We start from the raw sequence: 18,824 nt of genomic DNA on the forward strand, positions 1-18,824 counted from the left end.
TGACTTGGGCAATCACATGCCTTGGTCTTCCTAGGAGAGTCCTAGTTTATGCTTGTTGTCCTGGCCTCATTATTAATAGTGCCCTCCTTAAAACTGTCTTGGTTTGGTCAATAAATTACATGATCATCCTATGTACAGGAAAAGTATGGCCACTCTTTCCAACAGACTTATCTATCTTTTCCCCTGATTTTCAACAGGAATTTGTAGTAAAAAAGAGCTAAGTCTTGATTCTGAGCCATGCTATTTTTATGGAAATACCTTTTCTTTTTTCTGCAACAAAACTTGTATCTCTTGTATCATGGGGCACTTTATCTTTGCATTTGTGCAAAGAGTTCTACCTACATCGAAGTGTATTCATATTATATGGGTTCCCTTCCACAAGGTCCAACTAAGAGGAAGTTAGGAAACTAATTCCATTATCTTGACTTAATATTGCAAATACCATGCAATAGGTATTCTCAGGATGTGCAACTCAAAGCGATTATCTTCCTGTTTAGGGCAAAACCAGCCTGTTCATCACTCCTATGTTACAACTTTATCATTGCACCATGTTGCTTGTGCTGTATTAATGCTCTGAGCTGCTGCCAATGAATGAATGACTGCATTCCCACGTGCCTTCCATTCCCATGTCCAACCTTTTCTTAAGAGAGAAGCCAACGTTTGTAAAAATGCTCAAGTATTTCTTTTTGTTGTTGTTTTTATTATTGCTGTTGTGAGGATTCTTTCTCTTATGGTAGAAATTAACCTATAGATGACGACTTCGTAAGGATGGAGACAAGGATGGCGGAATGGGCACATTATTTAGTATTCGAGAAGTCATTTTTCTGTCTTATACATTTCCATTCTGTTCATCTTAGGGAAATTTTGCATTACTCATGGAGTAAATAAAATTGATCTTTAGTAAAAGTAAAATAACACTTATAATAATTTGTATTTAGGCCTAATTTTGATCAACTGTTTCCATTTAGAATATTATCAGTTGCTATGATTTAAATTGGATATATAATAAAATTTCTCCATAGTATTAAAAGTGGAGAAAATCCTTACTCATTATGGATTACATCAGACCTATTTAAACGTGGGCATATGGACTAGGTGACTTCTTAAAAATCCTTTCAGCCTACTTATTTATAAAGTTCTGGCAATTAATGTCCTTCATTTAATTCAATGACATATATATTGAGGAATGCAGTACTATAAAATTTGCTGAGAATTTATTTATAGTAACATACTTTCACTGCTCTATAGGTAAAAACAACATAGACAAATTATTTAGCTACAGTCATCCAACCTTTAATATGGTCACTTAAAGATTTTAGCTGGAATCAGGAAGCTATTTTTAGTTGCGACCTGTTGGCACTTAAAAACACGTAATCCAGGATTTTTTACAAGTTGCATAAAAGCATATTGGAAAAGAGTCAGGGTCATAGGACCACCCATATGCACAGAGCAAAACAGGGTCACCAGATATTAGCATGAGAATTGGATGTTCTTGTCTCATCATCTGAGTGTAAGAACGGAAGTCAGATCCTCTGCTCTTGAATTTGTTTCTGATAAAGGATTCCAAAATGAAGACACCAGCACACCATCACAAAAACTGACTTTGAAAATGCCAGTGGAGTAACAAACACTGCTCCTTCTAAACACTGCTAGTCCTCCTACTCCTACCTTCACACTTGTCATTCTGTAGACTGTACCCAGGCGGACAAATGCATCTGTAGGACCCATCCAAGTTTTGACAGGTGCCTGGTGCACATTTTCTAGGTTCTAAAAGACACTCGTTGATATCTGCAAAGAAAAGGGAAAAAGAAAAAAGAGGTTCCCATTGGCGTGATTTCCACCAAGCAATTAAAATTTCAAAAAACTGGAATCAAATCAAAGAAATACATAAAACCACCATGGAGAAAAATTAATGACTCAGTAAAAAGAAGCTTTATCAGCTTTCAGAAGTGTGCGGTAGAACAACCACATTTTATGTGACCTATCACAAATCAGTTGTTTCAAGAAAAGTGAAGCACGTGAAAAGTCAGTGGGAATGCAGATTTTTGAGGACACCCAAAAGGTTGTATAAGAGCTTTCCACAAAGCTATTTTAAAGAAAAAAAATATATGAGAAAGCAAACTACAATTGCTTATGGAACAATTTAACTTTCTGTTAAATTTGACAGTTTAACTGTTCCCTGCAAATAATAACTTGATTTTAAAACATAACGGAGAAGTGTGTCCTATCTCTCTCTCTCTCTCTCTCTCTCTCACACTCTCTCACACACACACACACACACACACACACCCAGAGTCTACAGGTAGGATTAGTGTAATTCTACTCTGATTTTTCTCCCTCCAGACTTCTGAAGGAAGGATGGTGATAGGGACTGCAGGATCCTTTCACCGCTGAGAGCATTATTCGCAGTATCCTTCGGAGGAAGCACTTACCCACACAGGTCCTCCCGTCTGGAGCCACCTCATAGCCTTCATTGCACTGACACTGGAAGGACCCCACTGTATTGATGCATTGGCCATTTCTGCAAAGGTTCCCATTTCCAGTTGCACATTCATCAACATCTGCCAAAAAAAGATCCTTTGATATATTCCAAAGAAAATGTCATAATTCCAGCAATGATCAAAACCTTCAAAGGGAAAAATACTTACTCTAAATTTCAGTGGCCTTTGCTGGCTCAGCCAAGCATTAAAAATTCCAGTAAAGATCTAGTTTGTAACAATACAGCTGGCTTTACTCACCTATCAAAACCTAACAAGATTACACTATTCTATTAATTGAAATTGATAATTTACATGAGAACTTTATGTGAGTTTCACCTTGATCTTCCTTTATGTTTCATTTTTAAAAGCTAAAAACCTAGTACACAATACAGCTGAGGGTATTACTAAGTATTCTCATAATTAGAAGTATATAAAATTAGCCTCTAGCATGATATAAAATTTGGATCATTAATCTCACTTATAAATAACAGTATGTTTTATAGAGAGGATTTTATAGATTCAATAATCGACTTCTTTTAAGAGAGGCTATAGTGAAACACTGAGACAAGTAGGTCCACATCATTCCTGAATTATGCAATTTCTATACAAAGAATCACTCTTATATGTTTTAAAACGTCATCAGTTCAATTTATTTAAAAATGTACTGAATTCACAGTATGGCACATATAAAACTTATAGCTGCTAATGAGGCATTTTAATGAAAGTCATGGCTGTAATTACTCTATTTGACATTTACTTTGGACATTATATTTGACAACTCCTTGCCAGTTGTTATGCATTAGAGGGCATATATTTAAGAACACTGGCTGGCACCCCAGACAGGCTGCTAATTGCAAAGAGTGCAGATAAAACATCCTTCAGTGCCCACCAGTTTGCATACACACCTATGCAGTCATTGTTGTGGGAAAGGATGAAGCCGTGGTTACAGCGGCAGTTGAAGGACCCAATCGTGTTGCGGCAAGTTCCATTCCCACAGGCGTCTCGCTCGCACTCATTTATGTCTAGTGGGAACAATGGGCACAGAGGAACATGGCTGTTAACAGAAGACGAGGTGAGTGGCTTTCTGGAGCTTCAGGGCATTGTGGGGTTCACAGTGCATCAGGAGTAGGCTAAGAACATCTTGATCATTGGCAGTTCCCCATGAGTCATCAGCAAGAGCCAAGGATCTAAACCTCGGGCATAAACCATTTCCTTGGTTGGCATATTGAAGGAGGCAAACTAAGGACATGAGAACTGGACAAGAATTATTTTACTCTATTTACTTCTAGAATTCTCCACCCTTGCCACTTTTCTCAAATATTTTCACTTGGAAATGGAAAATTCTGTGCGCATCTGGGTCTTGATTTGTTGCCACCTTTGGCAAACTTCAGCCTTTAGGATTCTCACTCCAGTTTACCAAAAAGCAGTGAGTCACCTGATAGTACCCTGAAATCAGCAACAAAATACATGAGGTTTCTAACTCACCTGATATTTTCGATATATCTTCCTTCTTTCCAGTCCACCCCTAAAAACCCATGACTACTCCCACTAGTGGTGACTTATCTCACTCTTAAAAACTACCCCAAAGTGATGGTAGTGGGCTCTTCTGCTACACTCTTACATTATTATTTGTCTTTTTATTGGTCTCTGACTTTTCTCTGACTATTTTGTAGAGCTGTTTTGGCATCTTTTTAATCTTTGCATCGGGCCCCAGCAACTGACATATTTCTTATAGAGCAGGGGTACATTATATTGAGGAGGAAATGAAAAATTAAAATGAAAGAAAGTTGATCCTGCTGGTTTGCGGGAGAGGCAGAACGGGGAGGGCGAGGGGGCAGGGAGGGAGATTCGGGGAGTGAAAGACAACGGCTCAGGTTAGCCAGATGCAGTGTTTAGAGTTAGGATTTCCTTTTCTTTAGAATTCTGGGCATGAAGACAAGTGATCTGGGATCCTAAATCAGAAAGCTTTTGCTGACCCCAAAGGGATCCAATGTGTGTGTCTGTGTCTGAAGACCACATTTGGATGAGTCACTCTGCCAGCAGTCAAGAGCTGCTGCTTTGATTCATTTTTAGCCAAGCTAGTGAAATTCTTCTGTAAGACGGCCTCCTTGGTAGAGGGTTCCAGAAAATCCAGATGGAGAGGAAAAAAGACTGTTACACAGGGTGCCGTTGCTATGCATGGGTAAGCTTCCCAGGAGCAAGCAGGGTTGATGATACTCATTTAACTGAAAACCTGCTATCTGTTCTGAAGAAGACAAAACTTTATAAGAATGTGCCCTAATGGATGAACCCAATTACAGCAAAAGCTAAGCTCTTAAAACATTACTCTATTGATTCTTCTTTTTTCCAGCTGTGAAACTGAATCATGTTCATGAAGTCCCCAAAGACTTATTGGACGTTGCTTGGAAGTAGAAAAAGGAAGGAGAAAAAGAGAGAAAATGATTGATTAATATTTGGTATTTATTCTCAATCAGCATCCTGGCTTAGTACTGAAAGCAAGGGGAAAGGGATTTAAAATCTTGAGCTCTTGGGACACCTGGGTGGCTCAGTTGGTTAAGCAGCTACCTTCAGCTCAGGTCATGATCCCAGCGTCCTGGGATCGAGTCCCACATTGGGCTCCTTGCCCCGCAGGGAACCTGCTTCTCCCTCTGCCCCTCTGTCTGCCTGTGCTCGCTCTCTCTCTCTCTCTGACAAATAAATAAATAAAATCTTTAAAAAAAAAATAAAATAAAATCTTGAGCTCTTTTCCCCTAGAGAAATGTGGATATTTTTTGTTTGTTTTTTGTTGTATTTTGTTAGTTAGTTTGTTTGCCTTTGTGGGATCTATAAATTTGCCTTTAAAGATCTGGTACAAACTATATATGCTTCTCAAAAAATGCTCATATTCAAACACTCAAAAGCTGCACTCTATTCCAATAAGGCCAACCCACACTGATTTCATAAAGTAATAGGCTATTAGCATTAATAAAAATTATTTTTTTGTATTTTTACAAAGTATTTACACGTTTTTTTTTGGTATTTTTAAATATTTTTCTCAGTTTTTACCTTAGTTAAAAGTTTTTCTGACCTTGCAGCCAAATGAGTATCGAGGAAGAGGTTTATTATGTTCAGATTGCTAAAGATTAAATGCCAAAGGAGGTTAATGCTACAGGCCTGCTTGTATTTTTATTTTAAAAATAGGAAAACTAATACTGGAGGTTTAGTATTAACTTCTCTATGTATTCAGGTGTGAATGAATTTTTCAATAGGCTATGAGTTAAAAATAAACAATAATCACACACTCACCCAAACACATGGTTTGATCAGCATTTGTTTTAAAACCAGTGTGGCAAAGGCAATAAAAACTTCCAACTGTGTCAATACACTGTCCATGGCTGCAAATATTGGGGATTTCTTGACATTCATTGCGATCTGTGGACAAAAAGTATAGTTAAGTATCTTAGGTAGAGTTTAGGAGACAAAATTACATTAAGTAATTTACTTTAGGTCATGCTCAGGATTGGTCCTAGCTCTAATCCAAGCCAGGAGAACAGACACTGCCATTATATTTATTTTTACCTCAAAATTAGTTAAAGTTGCTCTCATTTATTGGACACATTCAGAGTATGTTAACAATTCATGAAGGGATGGAAAAAATGTCCTAAAAGGTGAGAAAATTTAGAAGTAGAATGAGGAAGAAGACTCGAAGCTGGGAGATACTCTGTTTGATTGTATACCTAAGCAATATCATAGACTGTGGAATGAGTTAGGTGTCTTGTCTGGTCAAGATCTGGTGCCTCAAGTCATGGACCCTTCATGGCTTCCTTTAGAAATTTATATCAAAGTCAAACTAATCCCATTGCTAAGAGGTTTTCCTGATGGAAAACCCACACTGTCCCTTGTTCAAGTTTCACTTCATTGTTTTGTCTTACTCCTATTACCTTTTGTTCCATCTCAACCAAGTCTTCAGGTCTGCACATGGCTCCTTTTAGCCCTCGACAATCCTAGTGATGTTTCTTTTTATTCATACTCACTCAGAGGAAGGCCCTGTCATCTTGCCTCTGCCAGTCTTTAAGCTCTAAATTATATTTATTATCAACTGAATCTTTGTAGTTCTCCTGAAATTGGATCATCTGAGGGGTGGAATTTATTATATGAATCTACAAATGACATAATTGCATGCCTACTGAAGTCTCTAATTTAATTTTTTAAAGTTCTCAGGACTCTACATTTAGGACCCATGTCATCTGAAGAGCACTGTATCATCCTGGTCTTCCTCCTGTCATAAAAGAGAGCCAATAACAGAATGCCAACTTGAGTATAGAGTCCATAAAGCACAGCAATTACGCTGCTTCTGTCTGAATAATCCAAACTTGCTGTCAGCTGCTGAGAAGACCACAACTGGAATGGGCACTTTTTGCTGCCCAGAGCAGTTGTACTCTTGCCAGAAGAAAGATTTGTGCTCTATTTCATGTGCCCATGATGCCATTTTTATGACTCCCTCCTTCTAATATACAGAACATTAGACTTGATGAATCACCATACAATTTAAAAGTCTCAAGTGAGCTTGAATATATCATCTTAATGGAGAAACTGGGACACAGCAGCTTAGAAGCAACTGCTTGCTTATCTAGAAGTGCTTGTTAACCTAACAAATTACGATCATTCCCATTGGGGAAAATGGATTTAAAATGAGCAAACTGGATAGGCAGAAGAAATTCATTTCCACTGCTAAGCTCTATAAAGGGAGCTGGTTTTGAGGAAGGGTGTCTCAGAACCTATCAGAGTTGGACCAAACCTTGGGTACCCTCAGGTATTACTGAATCTCCAAGAATGCAAGGGACCAGGTCTGTCTTATCTCCTGGGCCCACAGGAAATGGAGTGCACTATGGATCTTCTCGGAGAAGGAATTAGGAAAATTCTTTCCCACGATGCCTATTTCATGATGGTTTTAAGAAAAGGAAACGTGAAGCACTTTGAGGTTCTAATGATAAAATAGCAAGTTACAATTTTAGAGAATTTAATTGTGAAGTTCACTTTGGAGACCAGAAAACTAGGTCTCTACAAGCACCAGGATTTGAGCTCCCAGAAAATTATGTCTGAGACAGAGATAGGAGGTTTAAACACAGTTTTAGGGGGAAAAATACAGCAGACAGAGATCATGAGGAAGTGGCGGGGAAGCATATGGTCTCTTGCCTTTAGCTGGGCAAGACATTCACAAAGGGGCTGCATTTGCTCTAAAAATATAGCGCCTTGGGTCGGACGCGCACCCTGGGCTTAGACACCTACTTGTTCTCTCAGCAACGTGGGTAATTTGGCCAGCTGTGATTTGGGGTTTGAAATGATGTACTTTTCAAATAAACTCAAATAAAAGTTCAAATAAAAATCTTATATTGCAAAGGGAATTTTGGTTCTTTTCATCTTAAACACAGGATAAGAGGAGTATTTGTGTGCTTGAAAAAATGCTACGCATAGGATAGCATCGAAGACATTTTAACAGATTTTAAAAGGTACAGATGAAGATAATTCCAGAGTGAAATCTTCAGTCCTAGAGGCTGAATAATTGCAAAACTCAAGTACATTCCCTTTCTTCTGAGGATTCCAATGAATGAGGGAATGTGAGCGTTGGCCACAAACAACACTCACTCACAGTACTTATCCCTGATTACTGCTGGATGAGTTTTATTGGTGCTAATGTTCTACAAGAAAATATGGCAGGGCTTAAGCCCCAGCAGGCCCTGGTTGGACGTGTTGTTTTGATGTATAAATAGCTTGTCCCACTTCTCGCCTGAGCGTGAAATGGTGTGAAATGACACGTTCTATATTATCAGCAATTCTTTATTTTGATTGGAATTATTCTGCCCAGTTTCAAAGAAATATAAATTAAGAGCAAAATGCAGGGAAGTGGTATAAATGCCAAGTTACACTTGGGTATTGTGACTCATATCAGAGACGTCCCCACTTTTCCTGTCCTGTTTTTTTAATACACGAATAACAACTGCTTTGTTGACAAAATGCTAAACACTTACACATGTTCCTTTAAACCCAACAAAATAAGCCTTGATTCTCAAAGTGAGTTTTTGTTCTGCTATTACACCCTCTTCCCACCAAGGTCTAATAAAACAATGCAAAATACCCTACAGAGAACAGTGTACTTCCTACCACTTAATCACTGGTAGGCAAGGAAATCCAAGGAAAATCTGACCACGTTCCCTTGTGTTGTTTCATTCACAAATGCATAAAATATCCAGGAAACTCCTTGGGAAATGAACCATAGCAAAATAACACATTCTTCCTGCCCTCTGTGCTAAATATACGATTTATAATTACTCAAAAACTCACATGAAAATCACTCTGAGGTGTAATTTTGCTTCTGGGCTGAGACACCAGTGTTTTAATTTTGGTGCCACTGGCTAGAAGATGCCACCAGATACTTAAATCTTGACCATCCATTTAAGCTAACTCATCCCTCTTATTTCTACCTCCTCTGTGACAAAAGTGAACAAGAATCTATCCTCTAGGGGATGGTTTCTCATTTGACTGTAGGTGACTTATAGATAATAAAAGGCTGTTAATGTTTGCTGCCCTCAATTCTGTTAGATGTTTAGGAGCAAAAGTGGTGCTGTTGATCCTTTTTGCTTGGTTTATGAAGGTTAATCAAACTCCGCTCAGGAGAGGTTCACTGTCTAGAACTGGGGTGTGTGGTTGGGAAGGTGACAACTTCCTGTCCTAAGGGGGATTATGGAAAAGAAAATAAAAAAGTATTTGGCCCCGAATACTGATCAGGGGACTGTGTGTGTGTGTGTATGTGTCTGTGTGTGTCTGTGTGCACGCGTGCACGTGCACCTGCGTGTGTTGTGTGTATTTGTGGGAAGGGGTGTTTGCAGCAGGGCGGGAGATAGACAAATAAGAAATCTATATAGGCACGCGGTATATTCGTTGTTTTAAAAACATCACCTTTATGAGTGTTTAGACATTTCCACAATCTTCCTTTTTGCTAGTCTAGCTACTGTGTCTCAGCAGTCCAAGCTGTAACTCGTGTATTCATCAATCTGACGTTCTCAGAAAAACCCCAGTATGTGAGACGTGATGCAGTTCGGCCCCGGGCGGGCAGCCGGCCCGGAGCTACTCACCATTGCACTGGCCCGTGGAGGTGAAGCGGTAGCCGGGCTTGCAGTCGCAGCGGAAGCTGCCCGCTGTGTTGATGCACTCGGCATTGCGCTGGCACACAGGGCCGTTCTGACACTCGTCGATATCTCCAAGCAGAAGAGAATTTCATTAGAAGGGGAACAGCATGAGGGGCAGGGGAAGGGTCCAGGGGCTGAAGCCTCTCACAGGAAAGAGATTTCTCTTTCCTTATTTTGACCCATTCTATTTAACAGACAAGAGAACACTGGAGACTTATTTTCTAGTTTTCCCACTTTGCTAATATTTTTCATAACTGCGAGTACTTGGTTTATGACCACATATGGACTCTTAATGATTCCGTGTCTTAAAAAAAAAAAAAAGTCATGAAACTCAGCTGCTAGGACCAGGACTTGGCATGGTCTAGACTAAATATCCTAGGAAATGTCATATTTTGCTCCAAGCCCCCAGGGTTTTATGATTCTATCAGGTTGCTTTCGTCCCAAATGTTCTAAGTTCTGTAAGCAAAGCATCTCAAGACTTCATGTACATACGAGTCCCTTGGGGTCTTGTTGAAAGGCAGATTCTCATTCAGAGTGTCTGGGGAATGGCTTGAGATGCAACATTTCCAATAAGCTTACAAATGCTTCTTCTGATGCACAGGCAGTGTGTTGAACTACAGAGCTACGGAGGCTCCTGCTTAAATTACTGCCACATGGCGGTCAAACAGAGGAAACTTAATATAAGAAATTTCACATAAAACTACTGAGAACAACCCAACTCTCACTATCAAAGAAAAGAATAAATGGGTACTGTGTGCTTCAGAGCTTTGACTATACTCAGGGGGTTATTTGCCTCTCTTTTTTTTTAACCAGGTAGCAATACAGTTCAAATTCATGACATTGTGAAAGTTACTGCATAGTCCAGGCTATGCCACGGGGCATGATATGTGTTCCCAGTCCCTGCTCTTACGAAACAGTCTAACTTGGGCTCAGTCTGGAAAACAGAATAGCCCAGAACACAGGCGGAAGCTGGCTCTGAGCACTAGTACTGGGGTTTTACCAAGTGGGCTCCGCCAAAGAAGTTCCCACAAGGGGGCGGCAAATACAGCAGCTGATGCCTCACAGGTGTATGATTTCTTGGCGGGAAACCTCAGGACTATTGTTAGTCAATGGGAGGTTCTGTGGGGTGAGCCTCTCTGGGCAATAGCAGAAGTATGTCTGCTTTGGGTTACAGTGGACCCAAGACAAGCACCACCTCACCGAGCAGGTCTGCCACGATCTTATGAGCATACAGAAACACAGAGGGTAGCCCGTCTCTGGAGAAGCCAAATGGTATCACAGACAAGCCTTTCTGTGGAGCCTCGGATGCCTTGCTTGGGATTATATGCATACTTGGAGAGAAATCCAGATGCATGGATATTCCCTAAATCTCTTCTGGAATCCATTCTAATTTCAAGGTTCCTGAGGTGTATATGAAATCAACCTGTTTTCCAATTCTGAGAGCTAAGAGTGTGGGGGGAAGTAGTTGACCCTGGATGAAACGTTCACCCTGATGATACATATCCTGTGAAATGGACCCCGAAAGTTGGAATGCTTTGTAATCTCAATATCCACTGACTGTTACCTTGACAGCAAAATGCCTTATGTTGGTATACCTGTGGGTTTTCAACCTCATGTGGATAGCAAGTCATGGGGAGCCATGCCTATAGGTTTGGGATCTCTAAATGGAAGACAACAAAAGAGGCCCCAGGAAGGTGGCAGACATCCTAGGCATCTATGAAAGGGGGAAGATTGGCTATGAGGAGACAGCCAATGTTAGGTTATCTGCTCATCGGCTGTGGGCTCCTTTCTTTTCTTCTGCATCACGCTTCCTCTCCTGCTTCCTCTGCAGACACCTGATACCTGATGGCCTTCCAAACCACAGGGGCCAGGGCCAAGGCCAGAGATGACTATCTCCTGAGGATGACTGTGAATGGCTCTCACCTCTTTCCCCACCCCCTCCCCTGCCAACAGCTGGCAGAGTCAGGGACATGTGCCCATTTGGCCACAGTAACTGGCTTGGTGAAGAGAATTTAACAAGCGAGAGCTGAGGACCATAACTTTACTCATGGTCTGTGAGTCTGTCCCTAGTTTAGGGGAAAAAAAAGGTTTTTTAAATTTAAATGTTGACATATGTGCTCTAACACATGCTCTAAGGCGTAAAAACCCTTTCTGACATGAACAAAAACTCCATGAGAGGCCCCAACTTTAAATATTAAATAGACAATTATTCCAGCTATCCGAGGGCACATGGTATCTTTAATAACCAGTAACGTCCCTTTTAGTAACTTCTTCCCCACTATCTTCCCCAGATGTAGGAAAAATATGAAGTGCTCTGAGGAATGCACAAAATCACAGTACGTGCACATGGCACGGGGAGGCGATTCGAAAATGAAAAAAGTACCACTTGCACACATGCCAGCATTCTTCATATAAAATCGAATTTGCTGTTCTTGCCATTTGGAATTCTCTCATGCATTTGGAATATTTGCATTAACCTTGTTTTCACTTGGGAGTAGCACAGGCTCCGTGTGGAAGAGAACACTAATTTTGAGATTCGAGTACAGATGACCGCCCACCACCCATGCTCACTTTCAAGCAATGTGAAACAAAAGCAATCTCTGTGACACACCCAGGAACTCAAGGCTTTCTGATATCAGTTGGGAAATCTAATACATTGTGCGTGGGGTGGGGCGGGGGAGGGGGAGACAGGGTTGCGAAATGCACGTCCTGCTTTTTCCACTGGGAGTTAGGGAATTCTTTTGCATGAAAGAATGATGTTCCATATGCTGCCCTACACTATTGCTAGAACTTGATGGATTTCTGAAATCCCAAGGTTGTGAACTGGCCAAGTCTGTGTGGGCAAGTAGCTCGTCAGTTGGCTCATTTCTGGACGTGATACAGTGACATCACTTACCTTCACAAACCAACAACTTGTCATTATAGAAGAAGCCCACTGGACATTCACATCTGAAGCTGCCAACCATGTTGATACACACTCCATTTTCACAGACCCCTGGGATCTCCCGGCATTCGTCGATATCTGGAAGCAGAGCAGCCACGCATGAGTGACGTCACAGCGCATGATCTCTGCGCAGGGTAAATGGGTGCTGAAAGCTGGCAGCTTCTAACTTCAATGTTTACATAAGGTCCAAAGCCAAATAAGAGAAAGTGCATGGGTGTTCGGGTGGAGGAGGTGTGTGTTGGAGTGGTGGTGATGGAAATGGAGGAGGTCAATCAATATGAAATTGAAATAATAAACTGCTTTTCAGACACGCGATCTGAATTTTGTATCTGGATGTAGTGTCTGTCTTCTTGGTTTTGTTTCAGAACATCAGCTTTGTCTAGGTAGGAGCCATCTTGGTACCCACTGGGCACTATGTACCAGTTGAGTAAAATAAAGGAACCTTTGAGAGTAAGGGGCCTCTCAGTCCAAAGTGTGCAGTGGTGTTGAGCTAACATAGGAAAGGAGAGCTGGTGAAGCACAGAGGAACCCATGGCCATAGATAATTGGATCTTTCGAATTCCCCTTCAACACCCTCTTTCTCCTTCACATGGCTCTGAAAAGTGGGTAAATTAGGTCTGAGATTGTAAGCTGGGCCCATGGTGACTGTGGGGCCAGCATTGAGGAAGGACTATTGCCTTAGACTGTGGCTTCCTAAGGGCAGGGGTTGGGGCTGGTTGTGATGTCACTGCTTTACCAGTCCCCAGCATGCCACCTGAGTCCATTAAAATTTGGTAGATAAGAATCAGTGTCTGGAAGTTGGATTGGTGAGCATTAAAGCAGGACCAGAGTAGGCACGACAGCAGAGCCAGAACACAGGCTGCTTTGAAAGCAGGCTGGCCAGCTGGTGACGTGGCCTTGTGGGCAGGTCTCACCTCCTCATGGTCATGGTGGTCCGCTCTCTGCCTGACCTGCTCTCAACTCCCAACCATTCAGTGTCTTCGAGGACAATCATAGAAGGCGTGTTTCTCAGCATTCAGCCTGGATTTACTCACTGAATCATCACAATCACTCTAGGAGATGGTCTCCAGGTACTGTGACTACCATCACTGTGCAGGTGATGGAACTGAGGCCAAGACAGAGGATGGAACTTGCCAAAGACCACAGAGCTAAGAAGAGGCAGAGTCAAGATCTGATACCAGGAACCTGCTAACAGGCTAGCCTGCCTCCCTCAGGCTTCTTCAGGTCACAGTTTCACAAAACCATAATCAAATCCTGGAGGACCCCTCCACCTGGGATCAAGCCCCACATTGGGCTCCTTGCTCAGCGGGAAGCCTGCTTCTCTCTCTCCCTCTGCCTGTTCTGCCTGCAGCTCTCTGTGCTGCTTCTCTCTCTCTCTCTCTCTCTCTCTCACACACACAAATAAATAAATAAATAAATACTTTAAAAAACAACAACAGAAAAGAAGAAGCTGGGAGGGGATGTAAAGCTCCAGTCTTTCCAGTTCACTAGGTATCTTTTACCATGCTGTTGAGATACTTCCATTGACATATTATAGTCAGGAACCTCTGCAAGGATCTGTTTGCCCAAGTTACTGGAAAATGGCCACAGTTGTATGCGGAGCCCACAAGAGCTATCACAGTTTCAGAATAATCATGCTCGAAAGTTAGCCTTCTTTGGGGGAGAAATTTGACAGACCACAGGTTTATTTTAGAACCTTTTCTGAAGGGTTTGATTTTGTTTGAAGGCAAATTGATCTCTTTAATGGAGAACACAGCTTGGTGTATATTGTTATTTTGAATATAGGTGATTATGTTTTTGGATTTTTCACACATTTGTCATTCATGTTCTTAAAAGCCTATGCAAAGTAACATCACAACTGCATGCCCTCAGCAAACAAAAAAACAATTCAGATGACATTCTTTTAGTTCAAACATGAAACATTATATTCACCTTCATTTATTTTAAATATAAGTGATGTATTATCAAGCTTAACAGTAACAGATTGGGGCAAATTTCTAGCCATTGTTAGGCATAAAATAGCAAAAGGATATATTAAAAATTATATTTTCTTTTCCTGTCTGGATTTCATTTGAACTTCAACTTGGAGAAGTTTATATTTTAAGACAAGATTAACAAACTTGCTATAGTTTTAACCCCATACAAAATGGGTTCTATGTGCCAACAATCTTAAGACCTTTCAGAAGGAGAGTATAAAGCTCAAATAAAACAAAGCTTCACAGTCATCTAAATATTTTGTCATGGTGGAATTTGGTAACAATAAGTATATTGCTAACTATCACATTTCCAGCTTTCAAGAGCTTGAGGCAAAGCAAGCTGTGAGTCAGGACTGGATTTGGGTCCCAGCTCTGTTATTAATTATCTAGGTGACCTCGGCCGAGTCCCTTCCCCTCTCTGGGCCTCTGTCCCCTCAGCTGTAAAGCAATGCATTTGGAACTACATGATGTCTGAGATGTCTCCAGCTTGACTGGAGGACGATGTTGATGCTGTTTCGAATCTTTGCCTGCTGCCAACCTTGGAGGGCAGGCCTTGCTGGGGGACACGCCTGGTCTGTCCATGGAGAACTATTACTATTAAAGACCACTTATCTTTGGATCAAGGATTCTAGGGAGATGAAAAGATCTGTTTTTGGGAAGGGGAAAAACAAAGCAGTGAGGGCCAGGTGTTTCATGCCAATGTCATTTAGCAGCTTTTCCTTCCAAACCATGAAGTTTCTTTGGACGTTGACTAGACTGTGGAGCCATATGGATTTGGCACTAGGGGAGCCAGGCTGATTGCTGGACCAGACCCTTGTTTTCTTAAACAAGGTCATTGGAAAGGCTGGTGTGGATTTCAGTTTTCTCATTAGGAATAAGGTGGAACAAAGCAAGTGGTGATGTTTGCTACCAGACACAATTGCTCAGACTTAAGAGGGGCATCTAAGGATGCATATAAATCACACTGGGGAAAGAGTCCGAGAATGCAATAGCTTTCCATCCACTTTTATGTTATTTGCTTTTAAACCACAAAGGCTTTGCCTCCGCTGGCTGAACGCCGTGCAATACTTCCCAATCTTGCACAAGCATCTCTAGTGTTGTAGTGGTGTCTGCTCCAGTTACCAGATGGGGCCTCTGACTGGAAAGATTTTTTTTTTTTAAATTTCACATCTGAAATTCCCAAAGCAGATGACCTGAGGAGATTCCAGGTGAGATAAAACTGATCCCTAAAAGGGCTTTATGTGAACAATCTACACATAAAGATTGGTATGAAAAGTCATATTGAACTCATGTCTCAGGCAGAAGGAAAGATTGGGAGTTATAGTCAAATCAAACGTCAACTGGCCCTACTCCCAGAATCTCTCTCCTTGTTGATGCCTAGGGTTAGTTTAACTAAACTTGATTGTAATTTTGTGAAAAGCTTTCCAGCCCCCTGAATCACAAGCAACAAACGTGGCTGCCCATTAGGTGGAGCCACACAGGGTATGTGCACTTCGTTTCAAATGAAGAATCAGGGTTTCAATAAAGCTAAATGGCACGGGTTAACTATTTTTTCCTTCTAAGAAAAAAAAATTGAGAAAATACGGGTGTGTATTCTTAAACACAATGGCAAAACCAGAAATTCCAACAATGGCACCATGACTCACCAACAGGTAACCCGGTGTAGATGTCAATGACAAAGCCCGGCCTTTGACTTCCGCAAAGCGTAGCAAATTCATCTGCAACGATGAAGCAAAGATGGGGGGGGGGGCAGGAATGAGGGTCAGCGAAGAGCCATGACTGCGCCAAAAGAACTTATTTCGTAAACGTCTTCAAAAATATTTCTGTATTTTGAAGAATTTAAAATAAGAAATAAATCTGCAAGTTCCCCCAGATGTTGTAACCTTGCCCTTAAGGCAAACACTGAATGAAAAGTGAGCTCATGTTGACGTATTACTAAGGAAGAAGCAGAGGTCTCCACATCGCTGCCCACGCATTTGTATGAGCTTGACTGTAGGAATTTGGGTTTCTAGAAGAATGTTGTTCAGCTCTGAACCCAGGGACTGGCAAGAGTGCCTCTTTCCACTCGCATTAAGGGATCTAGGATTTGAGGAATGCTTACAAAAGCCATTTCCTCAGTAGATCGGGGGAGACCACAGCAAATCTAGCCAAGTTCTTGACATCAGGTCTATTAATGACTAATTCAGTTCAAACAACCAACTTATGTCATTACTTCAATTTAGGGAGCTGGATTTCATTTGGTGCAGCTCTCTCGTTTTTACTCACTCCCTCCCCCGACCCTTTATCTTCCTCTCATGTGCCCGAATTCATCAGAGTTGATAATAAAGGACAAATGAAGTGTCATCTGCAGTCCCTTTTAACTTTGAGGTTCTGTAATTCCAGATCCCGACTGTAACTGACAGAACATGGCTTCAATCTAAGCTAAAGGTGGCCATTGCCTTGTTGGTCAAATCTGCTGAAAATTATAAAAAGTTTCTGAAAGTGTTTTAATCAAAATGAAGTATGTTCTTCCCATAGTGCTTTATTTCTTCAATATCTGAGTGCCGGATTCTAACAAATATAGTGCCAGCTGATACTGGTCATCCAGACAGATTTCAGGAACTCCCAATATGTGTGCAGACTATATAACTAATGAAAAGCCATGACTAGATTTGGCCAAGATTCAACACGAAGAAGAAATCTTGCATTTTACATTTAGAATACTTCAGTTCTTAAAAACTCAGATATTTCTAAAAGTAAATGATAGTCCTTATTTGGGGCTTCCAAGGCAGCCTGTAGAACAGTGATCCATTAAGATTTTTTAAAAATATAAAAACTTTTATTTCTCTTTGTAAAATCTAATTTAAAAATATTTGTGCCTGTTTTCTAATAGAACACTTTGTGAAAACAATACATGCAATAATAAATGCATTTTTCGATCTAATTAAAAAATATATAGACATAGACACATAGAGTTTTATATGTAAATACACACACCAAGTACATGTAACCTCCATCTTTTTGGCTGATAGGTATGTGTAATCAAAAGATTTGAAGACCATTGGTCAAAAGCAGGGGTTAGCAATTTTTTTCCTAAAGGACTAAAGAGTAACTATTTTAGGTTTTGTAGGCTGTGGAGCCTCTATTAAAATTGTTCAACTATTCTATGAAAGCAGCCATAGAAAATAAGTAAGCAAATTGGGATGGGTGGGTTCTAATATAATTTCATTTTTAGAGACACAGAAATTTGAAGTTCATATGCTTTTCAGGTCATGAGCTGCTATTCTTTGGTATTTTCCAACCATTTTGAAAATGTAAAAACCATGTTTAGCTTTTGGGCCATACAAAAATTGGTGGTGGGCTGGATTTGGTCCATGGGCTGTAGTTTGTCAGCCCCTGGTCTAGAGACATCCTGCAGACTGGAGATCACTTTTGGTAATTCTAAGTGGTGATGATTACATTATTTCTGGAGTAAATAACGGATGAACTGGTGTATTTCCCTAAGAGAGAATATTCTGTCCTATGCATTGTCGGAGAGCACCAGACAAGAGATTTAATGTCTTCCAGATCACTGTGGGGAGCAGAGTAGGTACTACAGAATGTTCTGATCACACCTGCCTCACAGTTTCTTCACTCTAAATGGTAATGTCATCATTTACCCGCTGATGTAAGAATCATGCACCAATGTACTTCATTTACTCCAAGAACATGGGTTAGGCTTTTTGTTGTTGTTGTTGTTGTTAATAAATAGCATCATATAGATTTTTCTCTGTGAGGATATACGAAAAAGGTTCTCTCAAGAAGGGCTGTGCTTTTGCTTGGTGTTAGGTTTGCTTTATAGTCATTGAGACTCTTAAACTTGATTATCACTCTCTTTTTATATGAGCTGCTAGGAAGTTTGGAGCCAAACTTATTGCTCATCTTTGGCAAGTGTGTAGAAATTCCCAGCTTGGATTTTTGCATATTAGCCTCGCTCCTTGCTCCAAGTTTCTTACCCTTGTTTGCCATTTGCCTTAGGCCTTCTTATTTTACATTGAAATCTTGGTGGGCTGCCTTAAATTCTTTCTGGAACAAGACCAGTTATAAATAAGTAAGAATAATAGGAATATGGCTCACCTGTCTGTCCTATTGCTCTGCCTAATGTTTCCAGTCTTTTGGCTACACGGTGAACACAATAACAAAAACAATGTTTATAGTTTTATGATATGCTGAGTCTGTAAGTCTGGTGAATGAACTAGTGTACAAGTTAGAAAGTGTGTTCTGTGACTCAATTTTCAGC

At 40.7% G+C, this 18,824-nt stretch overlaps 1 protein-coding gene across 1 annotated transcript in view; it reads right to left on the reverse strand.

Annotated features, from left to right (window-relative positions):
* The window catches only part of FBN1 (fibrillin 1), a gene marked incomplete at its 5' end in the record, with an annotated part of 228,567 nt that overhangs the window by 29,590 nt on the left and 180,153 nt on the right, over positions 1–18,824 (reverse strand). Inside the window, 7 exons of the mRNA XM_080809914.1 lie at positions 1,669–1,788; positions 2,433–2,561; positions 3,386–3,502; positions 5,766–5,891; positions 9,593–9,715; positions 12,543–12,668; positions 16,213–16,284. Coding sequence (XP_080666040.1) covers positions 1,669–1,788; positions 2,433–2,561; positions 3,386–3,502; positions 5,766–5,891; positions 9,593–9,715; positions 12,543–12,668; positions 16,213–16,284 — 813 coding nt within the window. The remainder of the gene's footprint in view (positions 1–1,668; positions 1,789–2,432; positions 2,562–3,385; positions 3,503–5,765; positions 5,892–9,592; positions 9,716–12,542; positions 12,669–16,212; positions 16,285–18,824) is intronic.

The sequence above is a fragment of the Martes martes genome, assembly GCF_963455335.1.
Source record: "Martes martes genome assembly, chromosome: 7".
In the NCBI taxonomy this organism is placed as follows: domain Eukaryota; kingdom Metazoa; phylum Chordata; class Mammalia; order Carnivora; family Mustelidae; genus Martes; species Martes martes.